This window comes from Eulemur rufifrons, chromosome 30 (genome assembly GCF_041146395.1).
Source record: "Eulemur rufifrons isolate Redbay chromosome 30, OSU_ERuf_1, whole genome shotgun sequence".
Classification (NCBI taxonomy): domain Eukaryota; kingdom Metazoa; phylum Chordata; class Mammalia; order Primates; family Lemuridae; genus Eulemur; species Eulemur rufifrons.
This window is the reverse complement of record NC_091012.1, coordinates 44087889-44103718: the sequence shown is the minus strand read 5'-3', so window position 1 is coordinate 44103718 and position 15830 is coordinate 44087889. Positions and strand designations below refer to the sequence as shown.

The following is a 15830-nucleotide window of genomic DNA, read 5'->3' as shown; positions in this document are numbered from 1 at the left end:
CCAAATGGGGGAGGGGAGACTAGTCAGATTGGGCTCCTTGGCCCGAACTTGCAAAGCTGAGTGTAGAGGCTCCACTTTGCAATCTGGACCCCATGATCCCCCCAAACCACCAAAGGAAGCGAGACAGGAAGGTTTTATGGGAACCCAGGCAGGTATGGGCATTCTGGGGAAGGTGGTGATGGCTCAAAGACTGGGCCTCATGTCCCTTCTCTGGTTGTGTCTTCCATGCTAGAAGAGCACCTCTTTCTGATGAGGAGTGCACGACAGGTGACTGCCAGCACTTTGGATCTCAGGAGTTTTGTGTCAGCAGCAGTTTTTCCAAGGTAAGGGGCCATGTGGAGCTACGTACTACCTGCCAAAGGGTGGAACTGAGCTGCCTGGGAGATGTGCCCAGCCTGCCATCCCAAGAAGGGGGCAGGAAGGGACAGGGTACCTCCCAGGACTTGGCAAAGGGGGGACTGCCCTTTGCTTCTGCCGCGATGTGGTTGGTTGAGCTGCAGTTGCCTCTTGGGGGCCTCAGGACATTTGCACCATCCACAGGGAACTAGCTAAGAACTAGCATGCTGTTCTGTCATTGCAGGTGGAGCTCACGGCAGTTGGAAGTGGCAGCAATGCCCGGGGGGCAGACCCAGATGGCAGTGCAACAGAAAAACTTGGGCACAAGTCGGAAGACAAGCCTGATGACCCCCAGCCGAAAATGGACTATGCTGGAAATGTGGCAGAGGCTGAGGGCCTCTTGGTGCCACTGAGCAGCCCAGGAGACGGCCTCAAGCTTCCTGCTCCTGACAGCGGCGAGGCCAGCAACAGCAGGGCTGACTGCTCCTGGACTCCCCTCAACACCCAAATGAGCAAACAGGTTGACTGCTCACCTGCGGGGGTAAAGGCTTTGGACTCTAGGCATGGCGTCGGAGAAAAGAATACTTTCATTTTGGCAACTCTGGGAACTGGAGTCCCCGTGGAGGGTACCCTGCCTCTGGTTACCACTAACTTCAGTCAGCTGCCAGCCCCCATCTGTCCCCCTGCACCGGGTTCGACCTCTGTCCCCCAATCTGTTCCGGATCCATTCCAGGTTCCCCTCTCTGTCCCTGCCTCCGTGCCCCATTCTGGGCTCGTTCCAGTCCAAGTTGCCACTTCGGTTCCAGATCCTTCCCCTCCCTTAGCACCAGTCCCTGCTCTGGCGCCGGCACCACCGTCAGTGCCCACACTCATCTCTGACTCGAGCCCCCTTTCGGTTTCGGCCTCAGTCTTGGTGCCCGTGCCAGCTTCTGCTCCCCCCTCGGGCCCGGTTCCCCTGTCGGCTCCAGCTCCTGCACCCCTGTCAGTCCCAGTTTCAGCTCCTCCCTTGGCTCTGATCCAGGCTCCCGTGCCCCCTTCAGCTCCAACCTTGGTCCTCACTCCTGTCCCCACTCCGGTTCTGGCTCCCCTGCCGGCATCTACACCTCCAGCGGCTCCCGCACCCCCGTCCGTGCCGATGCCCACCCCGACCCCATCTTCTGGCCCACCTTCTACCCCTACCCTCATCCCTGCCTTTGCTCCCACGCCGGTGCCTGCACCCACCCCAGCCCCAATCTTTACTCCAGCCCCCACGCCCATGCCTGCTGCCACACCAACTGCCATTCCCACCTCTGCACCCATCCCAGCCTCTTTCAGTTTGAGTCGAGTGTGTTTTCCTGCAGCTCAGGCACCAGCTATGCAAAAAGTCCCCCTTTCCTTTCAGCCAGGGACAGTGCTAACCCCGAGCCAGCCGCTGGTATATATCCCACCCCCGAGCTGTGGGCAGCCGCTCAGTGTGGCCACACTGCCAACCACCCTGGGGGTCTCCTCCACTCTCACACTCCCTGTCCTGCCATCCTACCTGCAGGACAGGTGTCTCCCAGGTGTGCTGGCCTCCCCAGAGCTCCGGTCTTACCCATATGCATTTTCTGTGGCCCGGCCTCTGACTTCAGATTCGAAGCTGGTCTCCTTGGAGGTGAACAGGCTCCCCTCCACTTCCCCGTCCGGCAGCACCACCACTCAGCCTGCACCCGATGGGGTCTCCGGGCCTTTGGCAGATACCTCTCTCGCCACTGCGTCTGCCAAGGTGCTTCCAACTCCACAGCCTTTGCTGCCAGCCCCTAGCGGGAGCTCAGCCCCACTGCACCCCACCAAGATGCCAGGTGGCACTGAGCAGCAAACAGAAGGGACTTCTGTTACCTTCTCTCCCCTCAAGTCACCTCCACAGCTGGAGCGAGAGATGGCCTCTCCACCTGAGTGCAGTGAGATGCCCCTTGATCTCTCCTCTAAGTCCAACCGCCAGAAACTTCCATTGCCGAACCAGCGCAAGACGCCCCCCATGCCTGTGTTGACCCCTGTGCACACCAGCAGCAAGGCCCTCCTCTCCACGGTCCTGTCTAGGTCTCAGCGTACAACCCAGGTTGCTGGTAGCAATGTCACCTCCTGCCTGGGCTCCACCTCCTCGCCTTTTGTCATCTTTCCCGAGATTGTGAGGAACGGGGACCCAAGCACCTGGGTGAAAAACTCAACTGCGCTGATCAGCACCATTCCTGGCACCTATGTGGGAGTGGCCAACCCAGTGCCTGCATCCCTGCTGCTGAACAAAGACACCAACCTGGGCCCCAACCGTGACCCCCGCCATCTCCCCAAGCAAGAGCCCATCTCCATCATTGATCAAGGAGAGCCTAAGAGCACTGGTGCCACATGCGGCAAGAAGGGCAACCAGGCTGGTGCTGAGGGACAGCCAAGCACAGTCAAACGATATACCCCAGCCCGCATCGCCCCTGGGCTGCCGGGGTGTCAAACTAAGGAGCTTTCTTTGTGGAAACCCACAGGGCCGGCAAATATTTATCCACGGTGTTCAGTCAATGGGAAACCCACCAGCACCCAGGTCCTGCCTGTTGGCTGGTCACCATACCACCCTACATCTCTGCTTTCCATTGGCATTTCCAGTGCCGGGCAGCTGACCCCCAGCCAGGGGGTGCCCATTAGGCCCACCAGCGTCATTTCTGAGTTTTCTGGTGTGCCATCTCTTGGCTCCAGTGAAGCCGTGCACGGACTTCCTGAGGGGCAGCCACGGCCTGGGGGCCCCTTTGCTCCAGAGCAGGACACTGTCACAAAGAACAAAACTTGCCGGATTGCTGCCAAGCCTTACGAAGAACAAGTCAACCCTGTCCTCCTGACCCTCAGCCCTCAGACAGGGACCCTGGCACTGTCTGTTCAGCCTAGCAGTGGGGACATTCGAGTAAATCAGGGGCCTGAGGAATCAGAGAGCCAGCTCTGCTCCGATAGCACTCCTAAGATGGAAAGCCCCCAGGGAGCTTGTGGCGTGAAGCTGGCAGGAGACACGAAGCCTAAGAACCAAGTGCTAGCTACCTATATGTCCCATGAGCTGGTCCTGGCTACCCCCGAGAACCTGCGCAAGATGCCTGAGCTGCCTTTGCTACCTCATGACAGCCACCCCAAGGAACTCATCTTGGACGTGGTTCCGAGCAGCAAGAGGGGCTCCAGCACAGAGCTTTCACAGCTTGGAAGCCAGGTGGATCTGGGGCGGGTGAAAATGGAGAAAGTGGATGGTGACGTGGTCTTCAATTTAGCTACCTGCTTCCGGGCCGATGGCCTCCCAGCAGCTCCCCAGAGGGGCCAAGCTGAAGTTCGGGGTAAGGCCGGGCAGGCTCGAGTTAAACAGGAAAGCGTAGGGGTCTTTGCTTGCAAGAACAAGTGGCAGCCAGATGATATGACCGAATCTCTGCCACCCAAGAAGATGAAGTGTGGCAAAGAGAAGGAAGACGAAGAGCAGCAGCAGCAGCAGGAGCAGCAGCCACAAACCAAGCCCATAGTCCGGAGTTCCCACAGACCAAAGGTGAGTGCCGGGCTAAGGTCAAGGGTGGCGCCCAGATGCTGCTGGTCTGCCTCACGCTGCAGATGGTAACCTCCTGTGACCCTCCTTCGTGGCACAGTGTTCTTGAGTAGCTGTGTGAACTGAACTGATTGCAAGGTTTTTCTAAAGTGAATAACGACCTGCTGTCCCCTTTCTAAGTCATATTTTCTATATACAGTGTTTTAGTATCGGATGTGGGAAATGATTCCGTCCCTGGGGCTAAGGAAGCCATTGTCCCAGATGAGGTTGGAAAGCAGAAGAAGGTATTGGTGAGGGAAATCAATTAATAACAGGCTCTTTCTTCCCTGAATAACCATTCTTCCTTTTCCTTTGCTGAGATGAGCACTGGCCTTGAGAACTTGGGGACTGGGGAGGGAAGGGGCCTTTGACAGGGTCATTCCTTGCACCACTGCAGGGGGCTGTGGGGGGAGACTGCTTAGGATTTGCTTGGAGTTTGGTGAGGTCAGAGCCAATTTGGCTTCAGGGCTAACCCACCAGTTTCCTACCCCCTCAAATGCTTTGGGCTTTGGCCCATTGGGAACGTGGCGTGCAAGGCAGGTGGGCATCTGGATCTTGGTTCTTAATAGGCTCCAAATGGTGGCAGAGTTCTAGGCAAAAAGATTGGCCAGGAACACCGGACTTGAATCCACTGGTCCTCCAGAAGGGGTCTGGAGGCCACTGGTGATCCCAGGAGAGTCTTAAGACAGTTGAGGATAGGGCTTGTTCAAATGTGGAATAATTTGAAGTTCTGTTAACAAGCCTTCAAATCAGATGTTGATATATACTAAGGAACAGATTTCTGGCCAGAGTACTGTGTTTGTGGCATAAGTTCTTAGTCTTTTTTGGATCATAGACCGCTTTGGAAAGCTGATGAGAGCTATGGACCCTGTCCTCAGAATTTTGCCAATAATTTCGGGGGTTCATGGACCCACCCCCTTCCCTAAAACCCACCCAGGGACTCCAGGTTAAGAATCCCTGGGAAAGAGTTGGGGTGGGTTTTACCCAGTGACTTCACAACCACCCCTATATGTCAGAGACACACAAAATAGGAACATGGGTCATGACATAGTACAGAAAGTAACATTTGGTCTGGTAACTGCAATCTGCCCTTGGTGGTAATAAGAACGGTAATAATTCACGTCGTGAGAGTTGCTATCTTTTGTTGAACCCCTACTATATGTCAAGTGCTTTCTACGTATGTTGTCTAATTTAGTCTTTACAGTAACTATATGAGGTGAATGCTACACCCAATTTCCAGGTGAGAAAATGAAGGAAACTGAGGCTCAGGATAAGTTACCCAAAGTTACAGAGCTACCAAATGGCAGAGCTGTAACTCAAACTCCGTCCCTTTGGCTTCAGAGTCAATGTACTTCTTCAGCTTTGCCACACTCTCTCTCACTCTCCTTCTATAGGACTGTTTCACTGAGTGTTTAGCAAATGTTTGCTGAATGGCTACTATATGCCAGTCCCTCTCAGGGATGTGTCTTTAGGAGGGTGGTATGGAGCCAGGCACAGAGCCCACGTTTGAATTGTGGCCCTACCTCTTCCTAGCTGTGTGATATTGGTCAAGATACTTAACTTCTCTGGCCCTCAGCTTCCTCATCTGTAGGTGAGACAATAATAGTACCTACTCATAGAGCTGTTGTGAAGATTAAATTAGATGATGATGTGAAATGTCCAGAATAGGCAAATCCATAGAGACAGAAAGTAGACTGGTGGTTGCCTAGGGCTGGGGAGGATGGGGTAATTGGGGAGTGACTGCTTAATGGGTACAGGGTTTCCATTTGGGGTGACGGAAACGTTCTGGAGCTAGATAAGTGTGATAGTTGCACAACTCTGTGACTGCATTAATAACAATTGTACGCTTAAATAAGTGGATTGCATGGTATATCGCAATAAGTTGTATCTCAATAAAGCTATTGTTAAAAAAAAAAAAAAGGAGTAGGCCAGTCACGGTAGCTAATACCTGTAATCCCAGCATTTTGGAGGGGTCAAGGCAGGAGGATCGCTTGAGGCCAGGAGTTCAAGACCAGCCTGAGCAACATAGTGAGACCCAATCTCTACAAAAAAGTTTTTAAAAATTAGTTGGGCATGGTGGTGCATGCCTATAGTCCCAGCTACTCAGGATGCTGAGACAGGAGGATCGCTTGAGTCCAGGAGTTTGCAGTTACAGTGAGCTATGATGATGCCGCTGCACTCTAGCCTGGATGATGGAGTGAGACCCTGTCTCAAAAACAGTAAAGATTAAATGAGGCGATATATGTAAGTGCTCAGAACAGTACCTGGTGCATGGTAAGTGCTCAGTTAGTATCAGTGGCTGCTGCTGTTATTGTTAGTATTACAAACAAAATAGATGTGGTCCCTGCCCTCATGGAGCTTATGTCTTGCAGATGACTCAGTGACAGGCAAGCACTACCCCTTCCTATATTAGATTAACAGTTCATTATGTCCACTGATAGATGCAGAGAGCAGAGAATAAAGTTACAGGATCAAGGGCCTAGAAGCAGCCCTTTGTGACTACCTGTAACAATTTAGTAAATGTGCATTTTTCAGTAGAGCAAATATTAAAATAACTTACCTTTTTCTTTTGTTATGTTCCATTTTCCTGAGAAGGAAACCATTGATCAGCAAACTTAGATTAGGGGTTCATTCCAAACAGCCCCTTTTAGGGCATGGCCAAGAATCAGAACAGTTTCCTGTCGCCTGCACCACCTGCCCAAGGCCTCTCGGAATCCTAAAGGGCCTTCTTTCTGAATCATTGGCAAAGAGAGCTTCATTTGGTGCTGGGCATGTTTTATTGTCTTCTCATTCTTTGGAAAGTTCTCTGGAAAATATTTCAAAACTCTGTTAACCGGAACATTCATCTCACGTGGCCTCCCTATTCTCCCAACTTTTTGCATAAGTTGGAGAGTGTAATATATTTTTACTTTCAGTGCTGCCCTGGCAGGAAGATGCAGACAGAAATCCCTTCTGGATGTTCTGTTTTACTTGTTTTTGTCTATCTTAGGAAGTAAAAGTTAATGATCTGTACTTGAAAGAGCCAGCTAAAAATGATATTCAGAAATAAATAGGACATGTTCAAATTTATGTGTGTTTGACTTTATTCCCCCTGACTTAAAAATAGTTTTTCTCTTGGCTATACCTGAAGGTCAGATTTGAAGCAGCAGTTCCACATCTTCCTCTTTCCTCTCCAGTTCTTTCCTTCTCCTAACATTTTGGTTTGTAGGAACTGGCAGCAAGCAAAGGGGGAAACTGAACTTGAATTTCCAGCTCAGCCCTCTGCCGAATGAGAAGCAGGAGGAGTTCATGGGATGGGGGAGTTCCCAGGATTTGATGGGTAGTGGTGACTCCCTGTCCCTGGAGAATTGAGATACACTCCCCTCCCCGAAAATGTTCCATTGATATCTGCTATCCCCTTAGCTGGAGCTAGACAGTGATAACATTCTAGAAGGTGAGGTATGGGTCTGCTTAGGGGAAAAACAACTCAAGCAGGTTAGCTCTTCTTTTCCTCCTAGTACCTGCTTTTGTTGTTCAAATGTTTTGCTTATTCTGCACTCCCTGGATCCTAGAATACTGGAAAGCCCTACATTGCCCTATGTTTTGTTTGGTGGCTTGGAGGGACCTCGAAGCTCATAAGAATACATGGCTGCTAGGCTGAGAGTGCCCTTGCAGTGTGTGGGGCACAGCCATCGTGCCTCTCCGATGGACCAGGCAGTAGGCGTGAGAGGGGCTGAGCGGAAGCAGCCAAGGACGCGAGTAGGGGAGGAGAGGTAGTGAGAGCTGATGCCAAGAGGCATAGGCTGGAGACCAGGAGCCTAGTCCCTGCCCTGTGTCTTTGTTACTGCAAGCACAACTGGGCTAGCCTGCAGGGTGACCTGGTACGTAGCAGCCCCTGAGCAAGTAGACACATTGGGCTGTGCGTTGACCTGGACAAATCATTCAACCTGTTGTCTTGGAGCTTCAGTTTCCTCACCTGTTCGGTGGGGATGATATTAGCTTCTCCTCTCAGGGTTGTTGGGAGGATACAGTCAAATAATAGACATGAGAGCATTTTGAAAAGTTGAAAGTGCTGCAGAGTATAAAGTGGTATTATTAATGCCTGGGCCTTTTCATTGTGTCTCATGAGTATAGGGAGGTTTGAATTGCTTCTGTCTCGTGTTTTTCTTCTTTCCTTAGTTGAATCTATTTTCTGGTATTAATTTGCATGTGAAAATAGACAATTTTTCTTGAGTTGGCCCGTACTGGGAATTATTTTCCGTTGTTGGTGTCAATACCATTCACAGTGAAGTTATTTGAACAATGTAGTCACCCAACTTGTAGAAGAGGCATTTTGTTTAATGCCCGTCTCTCCATTGGTGTTTGGATATAGAGAGTATGGGGCCTGAGTTTGCACCTTTTAAAATGACTTTGGGTGTTTATTCAATAGTTTACGAATACAGACTCTCTAGACCTCTGTAAAGTGATGGGGTGTGGATGCCTTTGGGGATTAGCCAGGGCACTGGATTCAGTCCAGAAGAGCCCCTGTAGCCCACTGTGGAAGGCAGCACTTGGCGGCCCCTTCCCCCAGGTCCCCTACCCTGGGTGGCTCATGTCCATGTGTCAGAAATGGGACACATGGCTCAACCCCGGGAGAGCGTTCTTATGAAGCAAAACTGACCTCAGACCTGACTCTTTCTACCTCTCCACAGTGCCGGAAGCCGCCCAGTGACCCCCAGGAACCCACCAAGAAAAGCCCCAGGGGGGCTTCAGATTCAGGTAAAGAGCACAATGGAGTCAGGGGAAAGCACAAGCACCGGAAGCCAACAAAGCCGGAGTCCCAGTCTCCAGGAAAACGAGCCGAGGGCCACGAGGAAGGTAGGCCGAGAGGGATCCCTGTGGCACGGTGGTGATGGGACAGGGGCTCAGAGACTGACTGGGAAGGTGAGACTTCTTCACTCGGGAAAGGAGGTATGATTGACACCTCTGGAGGCTGAGGCAAGGGAGGAGGAGCAGGGGCTCATCCTGCTCTCCCTGGATGCTAGAATAAGGCACACTCTGAAGGCTGAAGGAGGTGGTTTTCAAACAGACAAATGTGGGTCTTACAGGAGAGTAGCCAACCCATTTCCCTGCAGTGGGGCTAGGCTCAGAGAAGAAACAGGCTTAAGGAGGATTTAGACAAAAACAGAACGGGGGTTCATGACACTGTTTTCTCTCCCTTTGAGTATATTGGAAAACTCCCATTCTAAAAAGATGAAATTAAATAGCTAGCTAGCCAGCTAGAAGGGTTTAGAGAAATTCTCAACCTTTATCACCATTCAGGAACACACAGGGTGTTGGGGGTGTGGGGGAGTGTGTGTGCTTAACCTGTGCACTCTGCCACAAATAGTTCCTCTGCGCCCTCATCAGGGAGAGATTCCCAAGCGTTCCTGACCAGAATAGTCCGTGTTCATGGTCTCGCCCATCTGACATGACCTGCCTCTTCTAGTCTGTTCTTATATAGCAGTTTTGCTCTGTTCACCGCTCCCTGCTCCCATCTTCCCGCCTTGCTCAGTCCTCCAAGATTCGTTGAGGTTGCCCTTTTCTGGGACCTGCTCTAGCTCAGTTATAACTTTGTTGAGGCGCAGCAGCCTCAGAGTTGCACAGGCGGCCGGGCCTCCTTTCTGGCATGCTGTCGAATCGATCCTGTGCGCTGCCTTCTGTGGTGTCAGCAAAAGTGACCAGATTCCCAGTTTTCAAAAACTGCTGGGAAATACTCATTCTCTACAAGAGGTACACATGCGATAGCAGCGTAAAGGGAGCTAATGAGTGTAACCCAGGGTAACCATAGGGTAGGAAATGCAAACCCTCCCTTGATTTTGCCACCTGAGCCTCTCAGGTAGTCTTCCTGGTTTTTAGACTCTATGATATTTCTGCCTTCTGCCCTGAAACCACACATTCCTCCAGGTTCCTTGGAAAAGAAAGCAAAGAGCAGTTTCCGTGACTTCATCCCTGTGGTTCTGAGCACCCGGACGCGCAGTCAGTCTGGTGAGTGAGACTAAGGCGATGGCTCCTCTTGGGATTGCCTACAAAAAAAAAAGGGGCAGCAATCTGGTTGAGCGCTTTGCCATTGGTCCAGGTGGAGTGCTGGGAATTGAATTCACCATGCCAGGATGGCTAGCTCCTTGCAGAGACAAGAGAGCCCTGGGTGGGGATAGAGGGCATTGCCCAAGTTTTTAAGGCTATTTAACTTTCCAGAGCAGGGATTTGACATCTCGTTGGGACCCAGTGGGAGAAAGAGGAAAGTCCTGTTCCATTCAAGAAAGCTGGTTCTCCTCCATGCTTTGGCATCTTGTGATTTGGGGCCAATCTCAGGCACAGACATTTAACCTTTGGGCCTCGGTCTTACTGCCCTTTGTGACCAGCATCATCAAAATTGGAAACGTCATTCATTGATTCATCAGGGCCAGCAGAATCACATTTGGCCTCCTGAGTTTGTATCAGTCCACCCCCAGGGTCTAAAAAAAATAGCCCTTTCCTGTCTCCACTGCCTTCTGTGAGCCTCCATGTTGGTGCACAGGGCTAGAGATGGTGGCCCAGGTTCGCCCAGATTTCCATGCAAATTGGACAGAATGGGGAGGCAGGGCACAGGGTAAACTCAGTTGTCTGACATTCTATTAACTGGCACCTCCGCACATGGTGAACACACTGGTGGTAACTGGGGCTCGTAATGATGGCCTGGAGGCCTCGCAAAATTCTGAAGTGTCCTCTGAATCATCAAAGAGCGATTACGTTATAGCCAGTCCCATTTTACTGTTAAACATGCCGTACTGCATTTGGTTCTTTGGAAATTGGTGATCTCTGTGTGATCTCTATGGTGATTCTGTGTTAACCAGAATATTAGATTAACCAGAACACTTCGTTCCCTGCCTGGTCTATACAGTAGAAAGATCACTGGTTGTTTGCTGTCTTTACGTGGTCTGACTGACTTGAAGCTTTGGTCAAGGGCTGTTCTGTTTGCCTCGAACCATTTCTTTCTTCTGCTGACCTTGCTTGGGTCTGTGGATTGTCGAGTTAATAGCTGAGCCTTGGGAGAAAGATGGCAGTGTCTCACAGCTGCTTCCGAGGAAGGTGTCAGATCTCCTGTAGTGCAAAACTGGGCCAATTTAGGATTGGACTTTTGTTGTTAGCAGAGTTGGAGAAAAGAGTGGGGAGAGAAAATGGTCTCTTGGCAAGTTGGCCGAGGCGGGCAAGAAAGGTGCCATCCATCCCCTGCTGGTTGGGAGAGAAGGGGGAAGAGCCTGCCCAGTGGTGAGGGACAGCTGCAGCACGGTGTGGGGAGGTGCCATGAGAAAGCTCCACCCCTGAGCTCTTGGCAATTCAGGAGGAGGTGGGGTCAATTTAAGGGAAGAGGGCCTAGCTGGGCGCATTTGGGCATGACTCAACCAGGCTGTTTCACAGGAAAGGGACTCCTTCTGGCTTCGCTTTTCCTGAAACTCTTCCTTTTGTGATGATTCTGCTTGTCCAGGGTGGCTCTGTCCCTGAGATTGGTGTTGTCAGGGAGTGAGCAGAGGCTGGGGAGCCCTCAGCCCTCCCTTGACCTCTTCTAGACCCCGATTTCCCAAACACCAGGAGCCTTTGGCCCTCTTTTGCCCCTCACGCAATGCTTGGTGCCTCGTAAATACTAAGCAAGAGTTTGTGGAGTGAATTCAAGTGACACAGTAACGTGGATGTGTAAGGATGTGTGTGTTTGTTTAATACTTGATAGTTGGCTGGTATATCAGACTCTCTAAAGCACTTACAGGTGAAAGATCTCATTTGAGCCTCAAAACAGCCCTGTGCAGTCCATAAGGGGAGAACAGTATCCCCATTTTATAAATCAGGAAACCGCAGTGAAGGAACTTTCCCAAAGTGTACAGCTAATAACTGGCAGAGCCTGAACTTGAACCCAGACCTTCAAACTAGTCCAGGGCACTCGCTTCGACACCGTACTTTGTCCTTTGAAGAGGTACCTGACCGTCCTCTGTGCATCCTGTCCACAGGAAGCATCTGTAGCTCCTTTGCTGGTATGGCAGACAGTGACATGGGAAGCCAAGAAGTCTTCCCCACAGAAGAGGAAGAGGAGGTGGCCCCCACCCCAGCTAAGCGTCGAAAGGTCAGAAAGACCCAGCGGGACACCCAGTATCGCAGCCATCATGCCCAGGACAAGACTTTGCTGAGCCAGGGCCGCAGACACTTGTGGCGAGCCCGAGAAATGCCCTGGAGGACAGAGGCTGCCCGGCAAATGTGGGACACCAATGAAGAGGAGGAGGAAGATGAGGAGGAGGGCCTGGTGAAGAGGAAGAAACGGAGAAGGCAGAAGAGCAGAAAATATCAGACTGGGGAGTACCTGACCGAGCAAGAAGAAGAGCAGCGGCGGAAAGGGAGAGCAGGTAAGGCTGGCCAGGGCTGCTGTCACTGCAGCCAGTGTGGCTTCTGGCAACCCTCGGGCATCTTTACACCAGCCAAAGGCCTCGGGACCCAGAGAAACCTGGTGCTATGACTTCCAGCTGCCAGAGGGGGTCACTCAACTCCAGCCCCAAACTTTTGGCTTTGGGTTGAGATTGCATGAGTTTGGATCGGCCTACAGGTGAGCTGAGGATGAAGGGCCCAAGCCCTTTGCTTTCTTATAGAAGTCTGAACCTGTAGGCAAGGCCATGGTGACATCTTTGGCATGGGACAACTCGATTCCAGGGAGTTCTCTGGTTGGCTTGAGGGAGTCGAGTCTTTCAGGAGGACAGGTTCTCTCTCCTAGAATCTTGGGTTTAAGAAGAAAGAGGGCATCGGCTGCCTTTCCTGGGATGCCTCAAGCCCTTAAGCTAAAAAGAAGTATAGTGGTTCCCTCAAACCAACAGAAGAACTTCAAGTAGAAGCGGGCACGACTTTGCTTTCTCAGTTAAAGCCACAATGATTATTCAGAGAAGGAATGAAGCTTTGAGGTGACCCAAGCAAGGTGGCATCATTTTTGTTGGACCTGAGTTGGGAAAGCAGGCAGCCCAAAGAGAAAACCAGGCTTTCTTTGGCCGCATCAGATGCTATGATATACAATCATGGACACACAGACTGTCACAAGAGCCTAATAGCAGTATGTTCCACTACGTACTGTTCAGGCCCATTCTTATAGTGGATTTCTAAATGAGCAAAAAGCATATCTCTGGCTTCCATAAGAACACCTCTGTTTCTCACTCTCATTCTCTGACCTCTACCCTGGAAGCACCAATTGATTGCCTTCTATAATGCATTCATCCTGAGCTGCCGGTAAACATGTGCAGTTTCCTTATTAGCTATAACTGAATAATCCCATTGAGTGGGCAGTAGATTCTGGGTTTGCTATAATGCAAAGAAGGCTTAACCTCATTTCCAGCTCTGTTTAAGTGGAAATATATATGATACCCATCCCTATGCTCAAGAGAGTAATTGAGCTAATTTTCATCAACTGTGTGAGAGAGTGGGGACAATTTTCTCTTTCTTCTGCTAGAGCCATAATGGATTGGTCAGGAATGAGCTGTCAAGCTGTTGGCCTCAGCCACTTGTGTTAGGATGAAGAGGAGCTTTTGTATATTACCCGATCTTCTCTAATGGCGACTGGTTTGCTAGCTTGGAAGCTTCCTATGGAAATTATCAGCTCTTGGAACCAGAAGGACCTTCAGGGTTGCCTGGTCCAGTTTTCCACCCAATGCAGAGATAGAGATCTCCACAGTATTCTTCACTGGTAGCTAGTGTTCATGTGAACACCTCTAGTAACACGGAGAACACCACCGATCGAAGCATCCTATTTGCTTTGGGGGCAGCTCCAATTGTTGGAAAGTGGGTCATTCACCTTCTATGGATGTGTCTAAGCATTTTTCATTGAGGCAGCTGGCTTTGACATGTGGCGTGGTCATCTTCCTCCAGATCTGATGATGGCATCTTCATGCAGGAATTGCCTGACAAACATCTCTCTTCTCAGAAAGCTCCAATCCCTCCTACTGTTGCCTATCTTTCAGGTTGACATCAGAGGGTCAGGCAAAGGCCCGACTAGGCAGGTCACCCTATTCCTGACTGAGCCTCATGACCTTTCCTTTCATCCTGGGCCTGGCTATATCCCTTCTTGACCTGTGGAGGAGGTAGGGAGAGCCTCTTCCACTCATGTATCTGTTGCCTGCACTCTCTGGTCCTTTGTATGCTACTACAAAGCCCTTGCTCCTCTGTAATTGAATAAACTCCAGAGCCTGCCCTGCCCTGGGTAAACGGGGTAGGGGGCTGTTTCTTTGTCTGGGCATTAGATGCTATAATATGGCTTCCCCATGTTTCCTGAGGTCCTCACAAGGCATGGTTCTGTTCCTTCGTCTTTTGCCTCAGCCTAAACTTGTTGGATCAAAATCCCAAATTTAGGCCAGGCATGGTGGCTCACGCCTGTAATCCTAGGACTTTGGGAGGCTGAGGCGGGGAAGATCATTTGAGCTCAGGATTTAGAGATCAGCCTTAGCAAGAGCAAGACCCCGCCTCTACAAAAACTAGAAAAATTATCCAGGCACGGTGGCACTAGCCTATAGTCCTGGCTACTCGGGAGGCTGAGGCAGGAGGATTGCCTGAGCCCAGGAGTCTGAGGTTGCCATGAGCTATGATGACCCCACTGCACCCTAGTCCAGGTAACAGAGCAAGACCCTGTCTCAAAAAAAAAAAAAAAAAAAAAACCCGAGTTTAGAACTTTCTGGCTGGAAGTGTCATTACAGACCATGTAGTACAGTAATTCTTGGACAGGCTGTGGGGACCCACTAGTGGGCTGGGGCTAGTTGGGAGAAAGGGGTGGTAGGACAACTGGCCTTCCAAAAGGTGAGCATAAGCTATAGCCAGCTCCTCATACTGGAATGATGATTCTCACATCTGGGTCTGCCCTTGGCAATGTCACATGTGAGAGCCTGTGTCAAGGTCGGGGAAGGCAACTTGAGAACTCTTGGATCTCAATCCTTTCTTTTGAAAAATTGGAGAAACTGAGGCTGCAGTTAATTCACTTCACAGACATATTGATCTTTTGCCATATGGTAGGCATGGTGTTCAGTCCTGTGGTGGAGACAAAGAACACATGGGCATGGCTTACACTTATTAATAAATAATACTATAACGATGCCTTATTCATTATAACAGTTTACAAAAGGACTTTGCATGAATTACCTCATTTAATTCTCATACCACTCCTGTGATGTGGACTATATTCTCCCCATTTTACAGATATGGAAACTGAGGCTCAAAGCAATTGTGACTTGCCTCTAGCCAATCACACAGTTAGTGACCCAGCCACATAACACTAATGTTAAAAGATAAGGGTAAACACAATCTGTTACCCCTACGCATGGGGTTTAAGACAGACCCTATGGGATGAATCTCTTGATAATGGAGTTTCCAGCAGGCCTTTTTGAAATTAGAATGTGCTTTGTTCAGTGAGCTGTGGCTAGAATTAGAGATGTTGTCCAGTATGTTCCAGTTACACTGGTAACTTGATTTCCACCCAGGGAGGACAGCAGGTTTCCACTCTTGACTGCCAGCTAAGTAGGCCCATGGCACCTTCTGGTTTTGGGAAGTTTCTGTGGCTTTGATCTTTGTGTCCTCAGAGGGTGACATTCGGGGAGGTCAAGTGGATAGAGCTGAGGCTATGCAGGCAGCCTTCTATTACTTACTCCCCACTCCCTTGTACTTGATAGTTAATGTCAGCAGAGTGGCTAAATTTGCTTTCACACTGGAGTGGAGAAAGAGGCAAAGGGGATGGAGGAAAAGCCGAAAAGAAATTCCCATTTGCTCTGGGCTATGGGGAAATGTTACAGTTAAAATTACCCTCATCTTGGAGATAGTCCGAATGGCCGCCCCCTGCTGGCAGGGCTGGGAGCTGTCTCCTGCTTGTAGAGGAGGGACTTTGATGTTGAAGTACAGTGTGTCCATTCAAGAAGCATTTAGTGGAGTAGGCAGCACTGCGCTAAATACCGAT

At 50.4% G+C, this 15830-nt stretch overlaps 1 protein-coding gene across 5 annotated transcripts in view; it reads left to right on the top strand.

Annotated features, from left to right (window-relative positions):
* BCORL1 (BCL6 corepressor like 1) overlaps window positions 1-15830 on the top strand; it is a 63290-nt gene that overhangs the window by 24991 nt on the left and 22469 nt on the right. For all 5 annotated transcript variants that reach the window (XM_069463247.1, XM_069463250.1, XM_069463248.1 and 2 more), the window contains 5 exons: window positions 233-323; window positions 581-3856; window positions 8563-8728; window positions 9797-9877; window positions 11872-12261. In XM_069463247.1, the coding sequence (XP_069319348.1) occupies window positions 233-323; window positions 581-3856; window positions 8563-8728; window positions 9797-9877; window positions 11872-12261 (4004 nt within the window). The remainder of the gene's footprint in view (window positions 1-232; window positions 324-580; window positions 3857-8562; window positions 8729-9796; window positions 9878-11871; window positions 12262-15830) is intronic.